Source organism: Talpa occidentalis, unplaced genomic scaffold (genome assembly GCF_014898055.3).
Source record: "Talpa occidentalis isolate TD23 unplaced genomic scaffold, MPIMG_talOcc4v2.1 talOcc4.10, whole genome shotgun sequence".
NCBI lineage: Eukaryota > Metazoa > Chordata > Mammalia > Eulipotyphla > Talpidae > Talpa > Talpa occidentalis.
In genome coordinates, this window is record NW_023600993.1 from 5,925,742 (window position 1) to 5,946,963 (window position 21,222).

The 21,222-nt window shown below is 47.9% G+C and overlaps 1 protein-coding gene across 5 annotated transcripts in view; it reads left to right on the forward strand.

The window, feature by feature from the left end:
- Positions 1 to 21,222, forward strand: part of ATG7 (autophagy related 7) — a 156,039-nt gene that overhangs the window by 2,374 nt on the left and 132,443 nt on the right. For 4 of the 5 annotated variants that reach the window (XM_037522907.2, XM_054697754.1, XM_054697712.1 and 1 more), the window contains exons 2-5: positions 13,171 to 13,340; positions 13,826 to 13,880; positions 18,859 to 18,976; positions 20,729 to 20,806. In XM_037522907.2, coding sequence (XP_037378804.1) covers positions 13,181 to 13,340; positions 13,826 to 13,880; positions 18,859 to 18,976; positions 20,729 to 20,806 — 411 coding nt within the window. In that variant the 5' untranslated portion in view covers positions 13,171 to 13,180. The other variant, XM_054697786.1, reaches the window with a different exon arrangement.

The following is a 21,222-nucleotide window of genomic DNA, read 5'->3' on the forward strand; positions in this document are numbered from 1 at the left end:
GGTGCGTAAAGTTGTACGGTAAGAGGTGAAAGTTAAGCAGGAGGCAGGCTGTGAAGGGCCTTGTGGGCAACAGCACATTAGTAGCACAGGCTTTGGAATCTAAGAGTCCTGTGTGCCAACACTGGCCTTGCCAGTGAACTAAGTTTGTGATCTTGGGCAAGTCGTTTCCTTTCGAAGCTGCAATTTCCTCATCTATAGTAAGAGGAAATATAACCCTAACTCCCAGGTGGCAATGAGAGTGGAATGAGATGATACATGTTCCCCCCTTGGTGGTGGCAGCCAGTAAACAAGCTGTAGCAATTAACATTGCCATGTTAAGAAGCTTGAGCTTTATTCTGAAGTGTGGGGCACTGACCAATTTTACACAGGGGTGTGGCATGCCCTCATCTTTTATATTACCCAGGCAGCACTGTGGTGTAATTTATACTAGACAAGGCAGCGCCAGCAGGGAGACCAGTCAGGGCACTGGTGCCCAAGGAGGGAGGCCTGGCTGTGGGGAGGGAGAAGGGTGGGTAGACTGGAGAGAGGAAGGATGAGGGATTTGCTGGACTGGTGACTGACTGGATGACCCTGCAGTGAGGTTGGGGGGGGGGGCAGGAATCTAGAAAAGGGGTGGCGGCGGGGTGGAGAGGAGGAAATGAATCCTCTGTGCGCAGTAGAGTTCTTTGGTGGTCCTGGATTGGTCATCCTGACCCCTGAGGTTTCTTTGAAATCCCAGATGGCCTGGACAGTTTCACCCCGAAAGTGAAGCGCAGGACGGCCTTCCTCCTTTCTGCTTCCCGGTCCTCCCCCTTGCCCTTGTAAGTAAGGCCCCATTGTGCATTCAAGGGAGAGTAAGTAGGTTCTGCTTTGTTACCGGGTAGAGACATTTCAGCCCAGCCCTGGGACCATCACTTCAGTTTCCTCATTTGGGTGACCCTGGTCTGAACTTGTTTCTCGTTGAGGGTCTCTTTGAGTGTGTGGCGCGGTGGTCCTCTTTTCTCTAGGAATCCGGCCTTACAGAGCAGGACTGTCCTTTTCTTTTTTTTTTTTTTTTTAAGATTTATTTTATTTATTTATTTATTTATTTATTTATTTATTTATACATACATACAAGCACTGGGTAGAGTCAGAAGCGGAGGAGGGCGAGAGAACTCACCAGAGCCAGAGCGGGGAGCAGAGCAGGCAGAAGGACCGAAGTACACTGCTGAGGGGAGCAGCGGGCGGCAGGAGAGGTCTGTGCGCCATGTGGGACCCTCCTCCGGTGTCCGGGGAGCAGCCGGGGATCAAACCGGTGCTGCAGAGGCTGCGGGCAACTCCGCAACCCAGCGCTCAACCGCTGCGCCACCGGGGAGGCCCAGGGCTGTCCTTTTCTTGCCCTAAGTGAGTCCCACCCTGACTCACTGCCACTGCCACTGCTCCAAACAGGCGTCGGCCCTCCTGCTCCCCAGGCCTCTTGGGCGCTCTCCTGCCACCCCTTCCTTGTCTTTCACTTTTTCACCCCTCCACTCAGTCTCTTAACCCTAGCTATGACGTCCCTGGGTTGCAGCCATCCTTTTAGGTGCCTCACCTTTCTCTTCTGTCATTTTCAAACTAATAACCAGCTGACCGCAGCTCTTTGCCTTTCACCCTAATTCTGAAAGAGATGGTTGCCCAAGGCTGATTCCTTTTCAAGGGTGCTGGAGAGCCCATCTTGCCTCCTTTTCCTCAGGACTTGATTCCATTTATTCTGTTTCTTTCCTGGCTAACCCCCTTCTCATTTAAATACCTTGCATTTATCCCCATTTTGAAAAAACAAAGCCCCCTCCCCCTAACCTCTGCCATTGCCCCTCTTTCCAGCCACATGTCTACTTCCTGAAGTCATCATTTGCTTCGGAAATCTGCTTCTGCCCCACCCCCTTCCAAAACTGCTCTCCCCAAAGTCATCAGACCTAGACCACTTGCCAGAACTCCTGAGCACTCTCCTTGTCTTTCGAATCTGCAGTGCATCTGGCGTCCCTAGTATCCCTTTCCTTACGAAAACTGCTCCTGCTGTGCAGTGTCTCTGGCTATTTCCCCCTTAGTTTCTACTGTGGACTCTTTCCCTTTGCCAAAAGATAAACTGGGGTATAGTAACAATTTTAAGTTTATCTAAGCAAAAGTCAATTCAAATCAACCAGCAACCCATCTTGCAGGTAGGACGGAGCTCCCAGGAGCTATGCAACGTGAGAGACTCTTATAAACAGAGGGGACAGACCAGAAGGTGTTTTCCTTTGAGGGGATGGCAGAACTGTCAGGCAGATGACCTCACTCATACTAACCAGGGCATTCTTCCATGTCTGGGAGAACTAAAACTAGTAAGTCTCGGGTTGGTGACGTGGGACTTAGGATAAATGACTCCATTTTGGGCCTGGTTTGTTTTTTTTTTTTTTGTTTTGTTTTTTTTTTTTTATAGAGGCATGTTTTTATTTATTTATTTATTTGTTCGTTTGTTTCGTTTATACATGCACTGGGTACAGTCAGAAGCGCGGGAGGGTGAGAGAATTCACCAGAGCCAGAGCAGGGAGCAGAGCAGGCAGAAGGACCGAAGTGCACTGCTGAGGGGAGCAGCGGGCGGCAGGAGAGGTCTGCGCGCCATGTGGGACCCTCCTCTGGTGGCCGGGGAGCAGCCGGGAATCGAACCGGCGCTGCAGAGGCTGCGGGCAGCTTCGCAACCCAGCGCTCAACCGCTGCGCCACCGGGGAGGCCCCCTGGTTTGTTTTTAACACCTCCTTTGCCCCACAAATGCTAGTTTTCTCAAAGGCTCTGCCTTCTGCTCTGCTCTTCTCACCCACAACCTCAACTTCCATTTGTGGCTGCATCTGGAGCCCAGATCTCTCCCTCGCACCAACTCTCAAACTCAGCAAGTCCAAAACTCAACTCATCATCTTCCCTCCAAACCGGCGATTCCTTAATCTCACACATTCCTCTTCTTCCACGTAGCCAGTCAGAACAGAACCCTGGTGGTCATCTGGGCCTTTCTCTTCTCACATCCCTTCTTCTCCAGCCCAGCCCAGGGCATTCATCAGTGCTCCACAGGTTCTGCTTCCTGGCCCATTCTCTCCAGCCCACCCCCACTCACTGCCTCAGTGCAGCCCTCCTGGCTTCAGCTCCTGTGCAGCCTCTGCTCCAGGTGCCCTGCCGCACAGCCTGCCCCTCACTGCAGGAGTGCACGCTCTAAAGTGCACATCTTGACTGAAATATGAATCCGGGGCTTTTATAGGACGCCTTTCACGATTTGGCTTTTGCCTATTTCTCTGGCGTCGTTTCCAACAACCCCGCCACGTGTGCCTTTAGTCTGGCCCTATGGCACTGTGTTTCTCAGACACACTGTGTCGTTTCGTTTGTTCATAGATTCAGTCATCAGCAAGTGCTTGTTGGGCACCTCTATGGTGCTGGGACTGAATCACATGCTGGGAAAAGGATGATGAATGGAGGAAATGGAAAAATGAACCAGTCCTTTCTCAGAGAGCTTTTCTTCTAGTCAGGAAGACTGATGTACACAAATATATGAAAAAGGGCTACAGATGTGCTATGCAGGGGAGGTTCATGGTGCCCTTTGGGGGTCTGATATGGAAGAATCGACCTAAGGTGAGCAAGTCAGGGAAGACTTCCCTAAGCGGTGATAGCTGAACTGAGATTTGAAGGGGAAAAAAATAACTAGTTGGTGGGCATGTGGGTGGACAAGAACATTCTAGGCATGTTCAGAGATCATGGATGTTTCTGCAATTGGCGACTTGGAGCTGAGTCGTCTTCCTCCCTTTATCCCAAGTATCCCCACTCCCCACTGTCACCTTCCTCACTGGGTGGTACTGGCTTACGGTGGCAGTGCCAACCCCTCCCCTCTGCCACTCCCAGGAGACACTTGGAAATGTGTGGAGCTATTTTATTTTGTGACGATGACCAGAGGGCATTACTGGTACAGAGGGTACTGGGTTCTGAAATGTGCAGGTACAGAGCTAAGTGAAATCGTCCCAGCTACTCATGTGATCAGCTGAGACCACGGAAGTCACTAGACTGCACAGCCACCAGAAGACGCCTCCTCGGGTGACTTGGTGTCTTGTGGAGACATCCATTTGGCTCAGGGACATCTTGATGCAAATGCAGCTTCTAAAGGGAAGGGAGGCTTCTGTACCCAGCTGGCTCCCCTTCAGGAGCCCCGAGTTGTCAGCTCCCAGCGAAGCTTCATCTTTCTTCTAAGTTTAGAACTCCTCCCCTCCTTTTGGAAGGGAAGACTTTATACCCCCTCTAGTGCCCTTGCAGATTATCCCCAAACTCATGAAGTAGCAGAAGGGTCATGCTCCCCAAGACATGCTTTGGCTCCGTATGCCAAGGGGGCTTCTCCCCACCCTGGCCATCTCCACCTCCTCCCCCACCAGTGGCTGAGAACATGTTCTGTTGTCAGCAGGACGTAGGTATGACTGCCTGAGCTCGTGGTCCTGCAGCTGAGAAAATGAGGGTTCAGCCTGCTCTCTGCTCCATTTTGGCCCCAAGACGATACTTCAGGGCCAAATTGCTGTTATTCTGGCCCTTCTGCTAAGTAAATGGCCCTGCATGGCCTCGAGAAATTGGACAGAGTGCTTCTAGCCCCTGCGAACTTGTTCTCTGGACTCCCCCCAACCTGTATGTTCAGGAGACCATCTGTTTCGTTGTCATTAAACCTCTGCTGGAGGCAGCTCTGCACTCAGGGAGAGGGAGCTTAAATGGGGCGTAATGGAAGCAGAGCAGGTTTCCTTGTGTGCTTGGGGAGGGCAGCCCCTCTGGAAGGGCACTGTTGGCTAAAGGGGGGAGGTGAGGGGTAGGATGACGATTGACTATTGCCTGTGGCCAGGCTCAGGGAGAGCTGAGCTTGACCCTCTCAGCTTGACCAGCTTGACCCTCTCAGCCGCCTCCTGTGCTGGGTATAATTACTCTTGTATTATAGAAGAGGAACTGGGATGCAGGGGGAGAAGTGACCTGCCCAAGGCTACTCAGCCAGGGAGAGGGGGAGCTGGAACTCAGGCTCAGACTCCGGTTGGTGTAACTGAAGGTGGGGCTCCTGGCTCACTCGGTGAGCAGTCGAACTTCTCTGCAGCCCCCCAAACAGAGCACCAGCCAGGGACACATCAGCCAAGGGCTGTTAAGTAATTGTTAAGTCTTTCTGCCCTCCTTCCCAGGGTCTAGTTTCCCTAGAGACAGGCTTGTTTGTTTTTTCTCTCTTTGATGGTGGCTTATTTTTTACCGAGTTTACTTCTTCACCTCCAAAAATCTTGCCCTGGCTTACCATGTGCTGCCCAGTCCCTGTGCTCCCCGGCGGAGGGCCTGCGCCAGGGCAGACCGCTGCAGGAAGCACTTCTGCTCCAATTAATTTTGTGAGCAGCAAAGCCAAATGCTTCCATCTTCAGCATCTTTAACAAAATGCCAGAAACGTGTGTGGAAATGTTATTTCATTTCAGCTTATTTCAAGCAATGGATTTCTTTCCACCAAAGCTTGATTTAAGTAGGTCATCTGTTAACTGTTGGAGGAATGCAGGAGGGTTCTTTGTAGGATTGATAGCACTTGCACGTAGGGTTTCTTGTCTTTTGTATTCGGGGGTAACATGTACAGTGCAGGGCTCAAACTGGACATACATACAGATAGTTTACATGCCTGTAACCACTGCCCAGTACAGCGAGAATTTCCAGCTCCCCTGAAGACTCCCACATGCCCCTGCCTGGTGATTTCCCAGCCCTACCCGCCCTGCGCTTGCTTTTTCAACTTCTGTGTGTTCGTGGGTTTGCCTGTGAATTTAGCATAGGCTGAGCGGGTGCAGACACTAAAATCATCTTCACACTTGGAATGGCTTCAGGCTTCCAGAACCCTTACAAGAATAAGACAGAGACTTCCCATATACTATCCCCAGAGGCAGCGTGCAGATTTTGTGTCAGTAACAGCCTTTGTGGGAGAGTGTCACCCCTGGATCACACATTGCCCCAGTCTTGCCTTTCTAGTCTCTTTCAATCTGGAACATTTTTGAGTCCTCCCTTGACTTTCAAGACTTGACACTTTGGAAGTCCCAGTCATTCTGTGGGAAGACTGCCAGTTTGGGTTTGTTTGCTGTTTCTTCCCTATGAGCACCGCAGACGCTGTAGCCTCCTCCCTGCGATCTGTCAGAGAGCGCTCGGCCTCTGCCCCATCACTGCTGGTGCTGCCTCAGATGCCTTCACAAAGATGACATCTGCCAGCGTCTGCCACTGCAAGGCCCCTTTTGTCCGTCATAATTGATAATTCTATTTTTGTGGAGAGAGACTCGGAGACTCTAAGAGCAGGCTTTTAACTTATATAACCAGAGAGTACTTTTAGGGAGAAAGATTTATTCGCCATTTATTCCTTACTGCTTTTGAATTTGGTTGAGTAAAATTTCGTGTATATGTATTTCCTGTCCTCTAAGACCTTTGTGCTAAAAAACCAGTAATAAGCTAGGGACCCGACCGGGTGTTCTTGATTTCCTGCCCCATCTCCAAAGCCCTTGGTAATAAGCCTCCTGGAGTTTATCCTCCCAGCCCCAAAAGCTTGAGCTATTTCTTTACCTTGCTTCTCTTGGGAAAGATACCCATAAAACGTTTCTAGAATTCTTCTTAGTAACATTTGAGAGCCACTCTGCAAGGGACTAGGGTATGTCAAGAGGAATATGAGCCAGGAGCTGAATGGGTGGAATTATAGTCAGATAGATGCAGGCAGAGAAGCAGAATCCAACACGGCTAATAGAGGAGCCAGGACACAGAGGAGCCAGGACACAGAAGCGCCTGCTGAGCTGGTGGGGCAGGAGGAGGGCTTTGGAGACGGGGCAGGAAATCATCAAGCACACATGGTCGGGTCTCCAACCTATTATTGTTTTTTTTAGCGCTAGGGTCTTAGAGGACAGGAAATACATATATCTGCAGGAGTGCAGGGCGAGCGGCCTCTCTGGGAAGGTTTCCAGGGCAGGTTACCTCTGAACTGATTTTGAAAAGGGGGGAAGGTTGGGGTTCAGGGGTCTGAGCACCACACAGCTCAGTTTCTTCCACCTCAAGTCAAAGGGTGGAGGGGCAGGGTGACTGAGAGGAGTGGAGAGGCCATGTTAGGGAGCTTGTCAGGAGGGAGTGTGAAGGGAACCGCCAGCGCCGTGGCCACATGCCTGTCTAGGATGTGGAGAGCTGCCCACAAGTTAGGCGCCCCAATAAATACCAAATGAGCTTAGTCTGGCCTAATGACGCTGCGGTGTGTGGGAGCTGTCCTGCTCATAAAAGTGCTTTTGCAGCATTACAAGGCTCTTACCACAGATCAGCCAGTGCGGCCTTGGAACTTGGTCTGGCCCTCGGCTTCCTCCTCAGCAGCCTTCTACTACTTTCTAAGAAGATCCTGCCCCAAAATGTCAGTGTCCCTAAAAACTAAAGACACCTTCACATTGGCATCTTCAAAGAATCAAGAAATAACAGGGCGGAAGACCCTCCAGCCCGGGTCAGCACTGCATCATGTGGGTTATGTCCTCCCACGCCTTTTATCATGCAGCCCGTGAGCTAAGAATGTCTTTTACATTTTCCAAGAGTTGTAAAAAAGATGACGAAAATATGACAGAAATTGTTTTGGCCTGCAGTGCCTAAAATATTTACCGTTTGGCCCTTTTCAGAAAAAGCTTGCCAACCCCCCATCTTGTCTGACTGCCTGATACAGTAATCCTTTGTGCAGTATTACTTGGCAAATGATCATCTGAAATATGCTTGAACACTTCCACTAATGGAAAATTCATGATCTCTTTGGGCCATCTATGTCCTATTTGGACTATTCATGCTATTAGTAAATTTTAAGCTCTGTTGAAATTTGTCTTAACCATTGTATCCAGCCACTGGCCCTTTTTGAAGGAAGAGCGCTATTATTTCATGTCAACATTTGCTAAGCTCCTAATGTATTCTAGGCACTGAACTGCGTGCTGACGAGAGATGACAAGATAGGCTTCAGGGCTCTCCCAGATGTTATTTCTTGGAAGCACAGCTCTTGGGCTGGTAGTCCTCATCTCTTGCTCTCCATCCTCTTGCCATCGGGTTAGGGCTTTTTAATTATTTGACTTATTTCTGTGTTGTGATTCTACATACACAAAATTCGAAAGGCGTAAAAGGTCAGCCAGTGAAAATTAGTCTCTTCGCACCGCTGTCTCCTCGCCCCATTGTGGCTTTCTTAGGAAGCAGCTGCTGTCACACATTTCCTGTGGAGACGTGACTTTCAAAAACAGTACTCACACAAGGTTTAGGGCCATTCCCACAGAAACTTTTGAAAAGTACTCATCCAGCAGTGATTTATGAGCTCCTGATTGAGTGGCTGAGCATGACTTGGTTTTCATGAGTCTGAAATTTGCACCACATTTGGGTGGCAGACAGCTCCAGAAGGTTCCTGCTGCTTAGCCACCCACCTGCTGTTTCCATCTTGCCTGGATGTTTGGTTACTGTCAGGATTTTTGTTCATTGCTTCAAAGCCTTCCTTCCCATCTTTCCTTAGAAGTGACACAGTCCCATCTAGTGTAACTCCCGGCTTTCACATTCTGAATATGATAGAAATAGTTTGGAACAAAACTGAGTCATGCTTATATTGAGGCCTAGAGATAATCTTTTAGCTTTCTAACCTAAAGAGGTCACAAGTCTCACCTGCATTGTCCAGGCCTCACTTTTCCAGAAGCAGACAATGATTAGATATAGGTTAGTTGCACATAAATAATGTGGCTAACACTGCCCACTCAGTCCAGAGTTTCCCTCTGAACCTCCCTTCTCAGAACTTCCTCTTTAGCTTAAGGAAGATTGGTGATATGACAGAGTGATCCATTTTACCCGAGTGGCCAATTTAAGTGTTTCCAGTGACTTCCTAACCACATGCTGCTGCTGTATTCTAACACCTCCATTGTCTCAGCCCATCAGGCCAGTGTTACACTTGGTCACCAACTGTGTCCTCTTGTGAAATAGGCTCCTGGGCTCTGTTTGAAATTTCTCAGAGACCAACTAAGTCAGAAAGTGTTTGAAAGATGTGCCCCTCATACAAATTACCTCCTTAGCATGCCTGCCTGTTATCTTGTAAGTGTTGGTCCTGATTTACTTTTCCCAGCTGCTGAAGTGCCGTGGGGAATAGAGCTTTATTTTTTGTCTCTGGCACTGGTAAAATTCCATGTCGATGACCTCAGCAGGTCATGACAATGTTGCTGAATTACTGTGGACCTTCAAGGGCCAGTGGTGGATGAATGACTGAAGCATGTGGGGCCTGCTGACCCGTCACACAGAGGATCTCACATGAGATCCATGTGGACCACTGCCGGCCACTGTGCTGATTCCCTGCAACACTGGATGGTTGCTTTGGCCATGGCCCTTTTTTTTTTTTTTTTTGACTCTGTTGGCGAGGAGGTTAGTATGTAAATGATTTTTAAAATGACTGGTTATTTTTTGCACATGTGGGGCTGATGGGCGATATCAAGTTTCTTAGTGGGGTTTCCTTCTGAGATGCCCTGTGCATGGAGAGCAGAGCCAGGGCTTTGAAGCCGACAGGCCTGGGTTCTAATCTCAACCCTTCCTTATCCTAGCTGTATCTGTGAAGTCGGCGTTGTTATAAGAATTAAGAATAGAGTAGTCCCCTTTTATCCTGGCTTCATTTCCCAGAGTTTCAGTTACCTCTATTGACTGTGAGCTGAAAATATTGTATACAATGAGATATTTTGAGAGTGAGAGGCCACATATAATCTAAGTTACAGTATATTGTTGTAATTGTTCTTATTTGTTATTGCCAATCTCTTTCTGTGCCTAATTTATAGATTAAATTTTATCATAGGTCTGGATGTATGGGAAAAAGCACAGTATGTATAGAGTTGGGTACTATCCATGGTTTCTGGCATCTACTGGGGGTCTTGGGATGTATCCCCATGGATAAGGGGGAACATGTGTAGTATGTAAAATGTTTGGTGTAGTGCTTGCCACAGACAAAACATTCAGCAAGAACAGTTGCTGTCACTATTGCTGTTGTTTTAAACATTTTTAAAAGGATCTGATCAAAAGAGCAGCCACGTGCATGGTGGAGAGTGCTTTGATTTCCATCTGTCATCATGCAGAAGGGAGCACTGCTCCCCTGGCTGTGGCGTTAATGAGAGGGGATGGGAGGGATTTTCTTGGAGAAGAAAGAGGTTTCCTAGGGGTCTTGGCCAAGGCAGAAGGTCGGGAAAATGACAAGCTGGGGTGGTGAGAATTTACACTCTTGTGGAGGGAGGCCATAGGTTTTGTTTAAACAAGGGAGCCCCGTGCAGTCCTGGCAGCAGGGTGACACCTTAGGAGAAGATGAGCTGAAGACAATGTCCAGGAGCAGGGCCGAGAGGAGACTGCAGGATGGAGAAGAGGGAAGTGGCGCTGGGCGGGAAGCACTGGAGTAACCTTGGGACCTGAATCGTCACTCCTGAATACTAAGTTGATCACCCTCTCCAAACCTCAGCTCCTTCCTGGGAACTGCCACTTCTTAATGCTTTAGGGAGGATGAAATTCAGGTGCAGGGCCTGGTCCTGGTCATCCTGGTCGATACTCAGTAACTGCAGCCTTCTTCTCATTCCTGCGACTGTTTAAGGTTGAGCTTCTAGCAATGAGTGGTTTAGTGACTGAGAGAGATTGAAGATGACCTTTAGGTCTCTCCCTTGGCTCCACGGTGGCACTACTGAAAAAACTGGGACAGACAGGGAAGGGGCAGAACCTTGGGAGTGTTTGTACAGGGAGTTTGGGGTGTGTTGGGTTTGAGATGTCCCTGAGAAATCTAAGTCATGGTGTTAAAAGGCACTTGAATCTGTGTTTGGGGGTTAGTGCTAGAAGTACAGTCCTGGCATCTAGGTGGAAATTGATGTAACAAATAAATCCTTTTGCTATGGGGGAAACTTAGAGACTAAGAAGTAGGGCTGAGCATGAAAACTTTCAAAAACCAGCAGTGGAAAGAAGCTGTGAGCTGCACTGTGGAGCGGGAGGAGAAGGGAGCAGTGGAGGCCCAGGAGACCAAGCAGGGGGCTGTAGCTTGTTCTAGTCCACCGTTTCTCAAAGTGTGCACCCCTGATCACCTGCACAAGGGTTTGCTTTCCCCCTCCAGGCACTGATGCCACAGTTCCAGGGATCCACATGCCTGCCGCTTCTCTGGCTCTTGGGGGACTGTGAAAATAGGAGTGAGCTGAAAAAAGTCAAGGATTTGGGGGCCTCCCCGGTGGCGCAGTGGTTGAGCGCTGGGTTGCGAGGCTGCCCGCAGCCTCTGCAGCGCCGGTTTGATCCCCGGCTGCTCCCCGGACACCGGAGGAGGGTCCCACATGGCGCGCAGACCTCTCCTGCTGTCCGCTGCTCCCCTCAGCAGTGTACTTCGGTCCTTCTGCCTGCTCTGCTCCCCGCTCTGGCTCTGGTGAATTCTCTTGCCCTCCCACGCTTCTGACTGTACCCAGTGATTGTATAAATGAATAAATAAATTTTAAAAAAAAAAAAAGTCAAGGATTTGGAAACTGCCAAATTATAAAAATCCATTCAAATGTCTGAAACCAGAAGCTATTTAATGTGCGATGTGGGTGTGTTTGGACTTGTCTCCTGTGATTTAGAGGGGGCCTTCAAAAGTGAGTGTCAGTGGCCCAAAGGCCTCAAGATAGCACCTGACTTGAATCCATTACCTGGACACTCATCCAACTGGGAGACTCCTGGCACCCTCACCCTTAGCCTCGTCCATCCCCTCCTCCGGTGGAGCCCAGGCAGCCTCATTTCATGATAAACCCTTGAGGTGCTGGAGTCTGAGAGCCCTTGGTTGGGCCCTGCCCAGGCTGCAGGCCTGTAAAAGGCAAGCAGGGCTTTCAGGACATGGAGACCCAGCCTTTGTGACCAGCTAGGCTTATTGATTATATAGAAAAATATTTAATTATTGTAACTCTCCCCCTTGTATTGTTTTTTTTTTTTTTTGAGTTTAAGCCCCCGCTGTAAACGTTTCATTAATTCATAATTGTTTACCATGTCACCTGTTAAGCTGTGTGCGTCCTGCTCTCAGTCAGGGGAAGCCTCCGCCAGGAGAGCTGGTCCCTGCCTCCTGCTTCTGCCATAGCTGTGCTCTGTTCTGCCCGCTCCTTCTGTCCTCTAACCCTTCATCCCTTTCCACCATAATTCAGCACCCCACTCTTTCGGGCTTCTCCCTGATTTGCCCCACACTCGTCATCTCCTTCTTGAGTTTTAGACTTTTATGTAATACTAACTTTGCATTTCCCCATTTAGTTACCATCAGCCCAAGGCTTCTTATCTCTAATTTTAACAAGTTTGGAAAACTGAAAGCTGTTTCATTATCTTGGCACAAAACTCAGGCAAAGCCTTTCTGAGTGGATGTGAACTGCCTTTTTAAAATTTATCCCATCCATGTGACTTTTCACATATGCCACTACAGGATTGTCAGTCTGTCTGCTCTTGGGGCAGCTGGGCAGGGTGGGAAGTGAAGGGACCTCATGAGTTTATGCTTTCTGGAACTGCCAGATTCCTCCCATGCTGCGTTCGCCTTCCTGGGGGTGTGCCCGAGGGTGTGCAGGGCACATGGGGAGCTACAGTGTACACACGCCTGATTGCCAAGAGGGCCAAATTTATTTTATGGTTAGAGGGGGAGATGAAATATTAAGATACATACAATAAAATGCAAAATTTTCATGCATTTAAAAGATTTCAAAAGTGAGATTTCAAAGAGAAGTTAGAGACTGTCGCTAGGTGGGCAGACGTCCCCCTCCTCATCCTCAGCTGGGGAGCTCGAGCTCAACTGTCTTCCAGTGCCCCACTGTGGGCAGTGTTGTGTTTCTAGCTGGCTGGCTTTGATTTTGTACTTGGAAAGTTCTCTCAGACCACACAGGATGGCAGTAACACCTGAGACTATGACTTTGTCAAAGAAAGGGGGTAACACTAGTGCCTCCGTCAGACTGGCTGTAACAGAAGAAGGAGATGCAGGAAAGTGAAGGTCCAAAAGGTCACTTAGAAATATCAGTTGGTCATTGAAGGTGAAACATGACAGCTCCAGCAGGTTCGTTGAGATCATTTCAGAGCTGTTTTTCAGACAGCCAGTAAGCCTCCTCTCATTTTTTTTTTTTTTGCATTTGTTGAAGTAGCATTTCCAGGGTCTTGTCTCACCATGCCTTGTGCTCTTCTGCTGTGTTCTGCTTTGTGTTTTACTAGACCACAAATCATGGCGGCAGCGGCGGGGGCTCCTGGGCTCTCCAAGCTGCAGTTTGCCCCCTTTAACAGTGCCTTGGATGTGGGCTTCTGGCACGAGTTGACCCAGAAGAAGCTGAACGAGTATCGGCTGGATGAAGCTCCCAAGGACATTAAGGGTTATTACTACAATGGTAGGCGATAGTAAACTCCATCTTCTGTCATCTTCTGTCATCTTCCCTGCTCTCCACTGTGGGATCAGCTTTCCTTCAGAAAGAGACACCCTTGTCTTTTATAATAATTGCTCTTCCCTGGTTGCTATTTTACTTCCTGACCCAGTTTCATCGGCACTTCCTTTCTCCTGTGGCAGGGAAAAGAAAGGGAATGGTGAAACCCACGGTATTAATCCAAAGAATGAACACTGATTACTTAGTATTGCTGGGAGAGGGGCTTGGAAATATCTTTTTCCAGTGAATATTTTTTTACATTCTTGGCAAATGCTTTGAATTACAAAAGCGCCGTCATTTTCTGCTAAGTCCCTGTTTAGTTGGATAACCAGAAATTGGATGGGACATTTTGAGCTCACTAAAGAGAACATAGTCATCCATAAACAGTGCTATTATGACTGCTGCTGCCGTTACTGACTTTTAATTGAAAATGTTATAATGCTTCTGTCCAGGTGATTCTGCCGGGCTGCCAGCTCGCTTAACATTGGAGTTCAGTGCTTTTGACATGTGAGTATTTTTTGTTCAAAATCTGAAGTGAAGCATACTGTTTGCCCTTTGCAGGGATGAGCGTTCTAAACCTCTCTTATAGGTGGACCACAGGGGGAACCAGAAAGCTCCGGTGAGCAGGGCAGCTCCTCAGAATTCTCTCGTGCTTCCTGTGGCACAGAGATGTATGCTAGATGCTTGGGCTAGAGCTCTCATTTCTTCAGCTGACACTTGTCAGGTGCCAAGTGCCATCTAAATTGACTGAGCCTTAGAGAACATCTCTCCTGATTTTGATCATCATTAATATTTTGCGATCCTCTTGACTTCTTTAAATGCTTATCCTCGGGCATCAGTGTGCATATATGAGGCTGCTCTGTGTTCAAGCCATAGTGCAAGGCATTACAGGGTTTTTACAAAGGATATGACATACGACCTCAAAGAATTTCTGTAAAATCTCAGCGCAAAACTCAGGCAGAACCTCTCTGAATGGATGTGAACTATCTTTTTAAAATTTCTCCCATCTCTGTGACTATTCACACATGCCATTGCCATATGCGGAAGTAGGGCATATGACATAATCTGGCTAGGGGCCATGAGGAGTTTCTGGAGAGAAGAGACATAGCTATTGACTTAGTTGGGTGGGCATTGTCACATCCATAATCCTTTCAGACCTACCAGGTATTTTTTCCTCTCTTTGACAGATGAGGAAACCATGAGACAAAAGGTAAAATGGCCTGCCCAAGGTCACATGTGGCTAAATTTAGGAAGCTAGAGTGAGAGAAGAGTATTTCTGAGGTTTCAATCTGAGTAGTCAAGGACACTTTATTACTTTCAAAGGAAAGAGAAAACAGGAGGGGATACAGTTTTAAGAGAAGGTGAGTTTGGTTTAGAGCATGTTGAGTTTGAGATGCCAGTGCCTGGCAGAGAAGGCTGGAGGCACTGGAGTCAAGGAGGGTGGGTCAGACTGGTGTTGGGACTCCTCTAGGTCAGGGAGGTCACAGGCTGTTTGAGAGGAAGAAACTGTCATGCAAAGGAGCGGAGTATAGAGGGAAGGGCAAGAAATACTGATCTAGCAATGGAGACCAAGCACATGGAACTAGCAGCGGAGACAGGAACATACAGAACTAGCAGTGGAGGCAGGAGTTGTCAGAGAGGATGAAGGACCAGAAAAGTGTTACAGAAACCAAAGAAGGAAGTGCTCTCAGGAATGAAAGAGATGATCAATGATGTCAGAAGCAGAAAAGTCAGATTTCAACATAAGGATCATTGGATTTGTTGATAGATAATTTGTGGTCTTAAGCATTCAGTTTTTCAAGCAGAATTCTACACTTTTATTCTGCAAAAGGATAGAAAGAAACCTCATTGAGTGGCTTTAAGATAATTGAGAGTAAACAATTATGTAAGCAACAAAATAATAGGAGCCCAAATTGGAATAGAAGAGGTAAAACTGTTACTCTTTGCAGATGACATGATTTTTTAAGTAGAAACCCCTAAAGACTTTACCAAAAACTCTTAGAAATAATAAATGAAGACAGTAAAATTGCAGGGTACAAAACCAATATACCGAAATATGTTGAAATCCTGTAAACTAATGATAAACTACGAGAAAGAGAAATTGAGAAAATCATTCCATTTTAATTACATCAAAAAGAATGAAATACTTAGGAGTAAATTTAATGAAGGAAGTTAAAGACCTATATGCTGAAAACTATATATGCTATATATATAAAAACCTATATGCTGAAAGGCAGTGTTGAAAGAAATTGCAGAAGATACAAAGAAATGGAAAGATAGTCTGTGCTCATGGGAGTAGAAGAATTAACATTGTTAAAGTGTCCATGCTACCCAAAGCAATCCACAGATTCAAAGCGATCCCTTTAAGAACTCCAGTGGCATCTTTCTTTTACAGAGATAGGATGAGTAATCCTAATATATATATGGAACTACAAAAGACATTGAATAGACAAAACAAGCTTGAGAAAGAACAGCAACACTAGAGATATCACAGTCCTGATTTCAAAAAGGCTTAGGTGAGGTCAAGTTGAGTGCTTTCTTTTTTTTTTTTTTCTTTTTTTTTTAACCTTTATCATTTTTTACATTTTTTAGACAATATTTTCTTCCCCCCACACCCTCAGATTGAGTCCCCATAGAATCTTCTTCCCCAAGGCACCATCACCACAGTCCCCTGTGCTCCTCCCTCCATCCCTCTCACCCCTCTCCCTCCTTGAGTGCTTTCTTGGACATTGGCAATGTCAAGGTGAGGGAGCCACCAAAGGCAAAGTAGTCTTTGTCAGGAATACCTGGTTTTCAAAAGTCATAGTAGCCAAAGATTAGGGTTATTTCAAATACAGTATCTCAAAAGTCAGTGCATTTTATTCCTTTCTCTCGATCAAACTGCAAAAGCTAATTGCAGAACAGAATTCCAGAGGGTGTTAATCTTTGTCTTTAAAGGCTGCGTGTTGCTGTTTCTCCTTTCCTACAGAGCTTTCTTGCTCCATAATAAATTCCTTGTGATTACTTGTCAAAACTAATTAAAGCCTAGTAAGCTCTTGCCTGTTTTGGCAAAGACTTGCTTTCTGTTGGAGCGATTACACGATATTGAGGAATGTACAGACAACACACAAGTGTTCAGCTATCTGAACGCGGCCAGAGTGCAGCGATATGTCAGCAGCATCGCTTTCAAGTGTTGTGGGAGTCCCGGCATGCTTCTCAAGCAAGGCTTGCGCCTATCTTTATTCTGACATCAATTTGAAGGGCTTTTGTTTTTAATTTTAATAATTTTGTTCTTTGGAACAGCTAATTCTAGACAAAAGCCATTCGCAGGAGTTAGGTTTGGTCCTATTCCTAAACCCAAGTACCTTAAACTTTGATCAGTCAGGACGTTTTCGTAGAAGGAGGTAAGAACATCTGTGATCCTGCAGCTGTGACTTTCACATAAATTGTGTGACCTTAGTGGCCATTGTCTTCTCTTTAGCTGTTACACATGCCAGTGTGGGGCCGTGTGAGGCTCCGAGAGAGGTGGGCAGGGAGAAGACCTGTCCCCTACTGTTGTGAAAACAGCCCAGGATTGAAGTGCGAAGAGCTGGTGCTGGTGTCTGCAGCTGATTGAGTGTGCTTCTGGGATAAGTCCTTTTAGTTGCTCAGTTTCAGTTTCCTCATCTCTAAAATGGGCTCTTGGTTTCTAGTATCCCTTCCAGTTTGAAAGGTTTGTGATTTTCCAAGGCCCTCATTAGAAGGATATTGGGTGTCTGAATGGTCTGGTCCTCCCCTAATTCCTGTGTTGTGGGTAGTGTGAAGTGACAGTGTTAAGAGGTGGGAAGAGATTAGATCCTGAGGGCACGGCTCTGGTGAATGGGCCAGTGTGTTGTCAAAGAGGGCCTGAGAACACAATTCCCCCTTCCACACAGCTAGAAGTGGACAGTCCGCACCCAGAGAGGGCCTTCCCCAGAACCTGGCCATGCAACCACCTTGATCTCAGACTTCCTGCTGCTGGGATTATGAGAAATGAATTTCCATTGTTTATAAGCCACCCAGTCTGTGGTAATTTGTGATAGCAGCCCCAGGGGATTAAACGAATTAGGAAATTTAATGAAAGTGTGAATCAGAAGAAACAAGTTCTTTATATCCAAATTATTTTTATTATTGTTATTCTTTGTTTTGATACTGTACATCTACTTGGGCTTGTGGGGGAAATCTTGGAGAGAGGTAGAAGACAATTATTTGCATTATAGTGTGCCCAGATGGGTGATAAATGTGGGGAGGTGATGGTTATTTCAGAAATACCTGGTGATTACTTCCTCGTGTCTTAATAATAGAATGTGCTAGGCCCTGGGCATACAGAAAGGACCAAGGGACAGTGGAAGAGCCACAGTCCTAGTCTCCTCTTTGCATAGCACCAGCTAAGTCCTTGTGCTCTGAGTCCCTGGAAGCCTAACTGAGCTCCACCAGCAGTGAGCAACACAAGAGCCTGTGCTCTGCAGAGTGGTCAGCGAATTATCGTGGAGCCAGATTCTATCAGTACCAGCTGCCTGGCACAGAAGGATGCTGTCTTCGGGGAGGGTATGCTGCTGACCTGGATCCCAATGTAATGGCCCAAACACAAAGGAAGCTTATTTCTTGCCCACAGGAGCTCAGGGCAGGGGGCCCAGTCTTCATTCTTCTGTGACCACGTCATGGAGGGCTTGGCTTTGTAGGCTGCTTGAGACTGAACTGTCACCTTCAGGCAACAGCGTATAGAAGCGGAAGGAGGGCCAGAGTGGGACTAGGAGGAGGACACGCACCCAGTCTCTTAAAGGGCCTGACCGGGCCAGCACGTGGCCTGGAGGGAGAGCACTTAGGCTCTGTGGGAAGAGCGCAGCTCACCTGTCCTGTCAGGGTGGCGGAGATGCAGGGCCAGCTACAAATGCTGCACAAGTGTCCTGTTTCCCATTGAGATGAGAAGAGATTTTGGTGTACAACCTCTCCATCATCTGCAGATGTTTTTTAAAAAGAGTTTTTCTTCCCCTGGGCTTCTTTCCTTTGAGGAACATTTATCTTTTCAGTCATAAGAATTTTCTTTTTTAAGCCTCAGTTGCACTTGGAGAAATGGCAGTCTGTGACCTTGAAGAACTTCAAAAGTAGCTAAGGAGATGAGACTCACATGCAGCAGCATCTGTGTGGGCACTGGTTCCACGTTCTCTGCCATCTCCATAGCAGCTGGCTCAGAGCTGATGTGTACTAGTTGCTCAAATAATTGTTGGATTCACTAACGAGCAGTCTAAGCGGGTATCTGTCGGAATGGGGTGTGGTGTGGCTGATGGAAAGGAGTCAGTGGACTCTGGTAGAGCGGGCTATTAAGGAAGGCGGGGAATATGCACAGGGCCCCAGACTGGGTGTGACTTCCCAGGTACCCAAAGTCCCGAGAGGCAGGGAGCACAGCCTGTGTCCATGCTGCACTGGTTTATCCCTGGCTCTGCGGGCCCCAGCTGTGCCGGCTTCACTTTGTTTCTCTCATACCTAGGGGTGCTCCCACGCCAGCCCACTGCTGCCCAGCTGTCGGCACGCTGTATAACACCAACACACTCGAGGCATTCAAGGCTGCAGATAAGAAGCTACTTTTGGAACAAGCAGCAAATGAGGTTAGCTGGGAAAGCTTCATGGTCAGTCTTTGCCTGTGGTCCTGGCTGGGGCTGTGCTTCTGATTGGGGCTCTGGGTCTGGTGAAACTAATATATCGGCTCTTCTTGAAGCTTGAGGTGAGCTTTGGTCTGTTTACCCCGAGAGAATCCTCGCTGCTGTCTTGTACACGGGGGGGGGAAGGCCGGGGGAAGACGCATAGGCTCTCTCCTGGCACAGGGCGGGTGTTTGGGGTGCTGCAGCATTCCAAAGGCTCGCTGCTCCACACCAGTCTGCGTCTAGAAGCAATTGACCTCTGAGAGCTGTATTCCTGCGTCAGGATATGTTTGGTTTCTCTGCTCTTGGTGCCCATCAGAGAGGCTTCCCGGCTCTAAGCCCCATGATGCTGTTGGAGAGGATGACAGTCTCTCGCACTGTATCCAGTCTGTCCCCTGGCCTGGCCCCTGGCCTCTCTGTCCTGTCACTCTGGTCCTCACCTTCTCTGACCTGGTCAGAGAATGACTTAAAATCCCATTGTCCTCTTTCTGTATCCTGGGGACATGATATTCTCTGCCTGGACTGTCTTTAGCGCTGCACATCTAAGTTGGTGCAAGGAATTAAAAAGGGACAGTTTATCTCAGTCTTCTCTAACTCACTTAATGGAACAGTCTCCACACTAAGCTTCAGAAATGAGATTCTTATTTCTGGATGCTATGGCAGAGGAGGAAGTTTCTCCCTTCTGTCCTAAGGTAGGCATCCCTTATCTCCCTCGAGACAGCGCATCTCAGGACTCAGATCATGTGATGAGGCTGGTCTCCCCCAGTCTTGGCGTGACAGCCCCTGGACCTCCTACTTGGGCCGCGTGTTAAAAGGGTATTTCCAAAGAGTTGAATCAGGTCTTAACCTGTCATCCCAGGTGGCAGGTTGCTCCCCATGGGCTCCCCATTCCCTACTTGATTTATCAGAAGTAGGGACCTGCTCTTCAATGCTGCAGCTCATCCAAGGTTAGTATCTCAACAGCAGGAACTGCTTTTGCTTTTGTCCTCTTCCACGCATATTGGGGAGTGGCTCTTGTGGGCAGTGTTTGTCTTGCTTAGTGACACAAAGTGCAAGCCACTGCTCTTAGTTACTACAACATCGCATGGTCGGCACGAGCACCCATCTCATGGGTGCTGACCAGCAGCCACTCCCAGATGCAGCCTTGCTGAATGCATCTAAATGCTCCTTCATGCTTCAAGGCAGATTAATCCCAAAGAAAACTCTAAGAAATCCTCAGGACATAGTTTAGAGATCACTGCCTCAGTGAGCCGCACCCTGGCTCTGTCCCACCTCCCCAGCCCGTATTCTCTAGCTGGTCCACATCATGTGATAGCACATCCCTCCCCCACCGAGTGGTATATGGACATCCATGCCTGTCTCCCTAGACTTTGTGAAGGGGGCTGCATCTTTTTATTTCTGTAGCCCCATGTGCCTGGTATACAGTAGGCAATCAGCAAATATTTGTGGAAGGAAATAATGAAGGCATAAAAAAGACCATGTTGCCTCCTCAGATGCTGAGTCCACTGAGAGAAGGCTTCTGGACTCTCCCCTTCCACAGCCTCCGTGGGCCCTGAGGCTGATGGAGAGCCTGTGTGAAGTGGGCAGGGGAGTAATGAGCCACTTCACTGTGGATCAGCAGTGCTGGGCCAGGAGACAACTTGCTGCTTTCCAGCTCTCTGCTTTGCTGGATGTGAGAAGCACAGAGTCCTGCACTAATGCTTTTCTTTCTTCTGGCAGATATGGGAATCCATAAAATCGGGTGCTGCTCTGGAGAACCCTGTCCTCCTCAACAAGTTCCTTCTCTTGACATTTGCCGTAAGTAAATGGACTCTGGGTCTCATTTAGATTGCTGAAATGCCTGGCCAGGGCCCAGGTGCCGATGGAGCAAATGGTCTGCTAGGAGCCAGATAGTGCTGGCTCTACTACCAGTGCAGAGTTAATTCGTGCTGGTGGTAGTTGCATGGTTTGCCCACAGGGACCGGCCTCATCGCTCAGGCCATGATAAACTCAGGGAGCAGTGGCTGCTGTAACATCTTTGTCAAATAGGTCCTGCATAGCTCAGTGGCGAGTCCAGTGACATGAGGTAAAGACTAGGGGTTCCCAGACATTCCCCCAAAAGTTTTGGGCTCCATGAGACCACACTGCATAGTTTGCCCACACAATTGTGTTTTTGTATGAAAGAAAGATGTTTTATATAAGTGAGATCTAATTAAAATGAACATCAAGGGCAG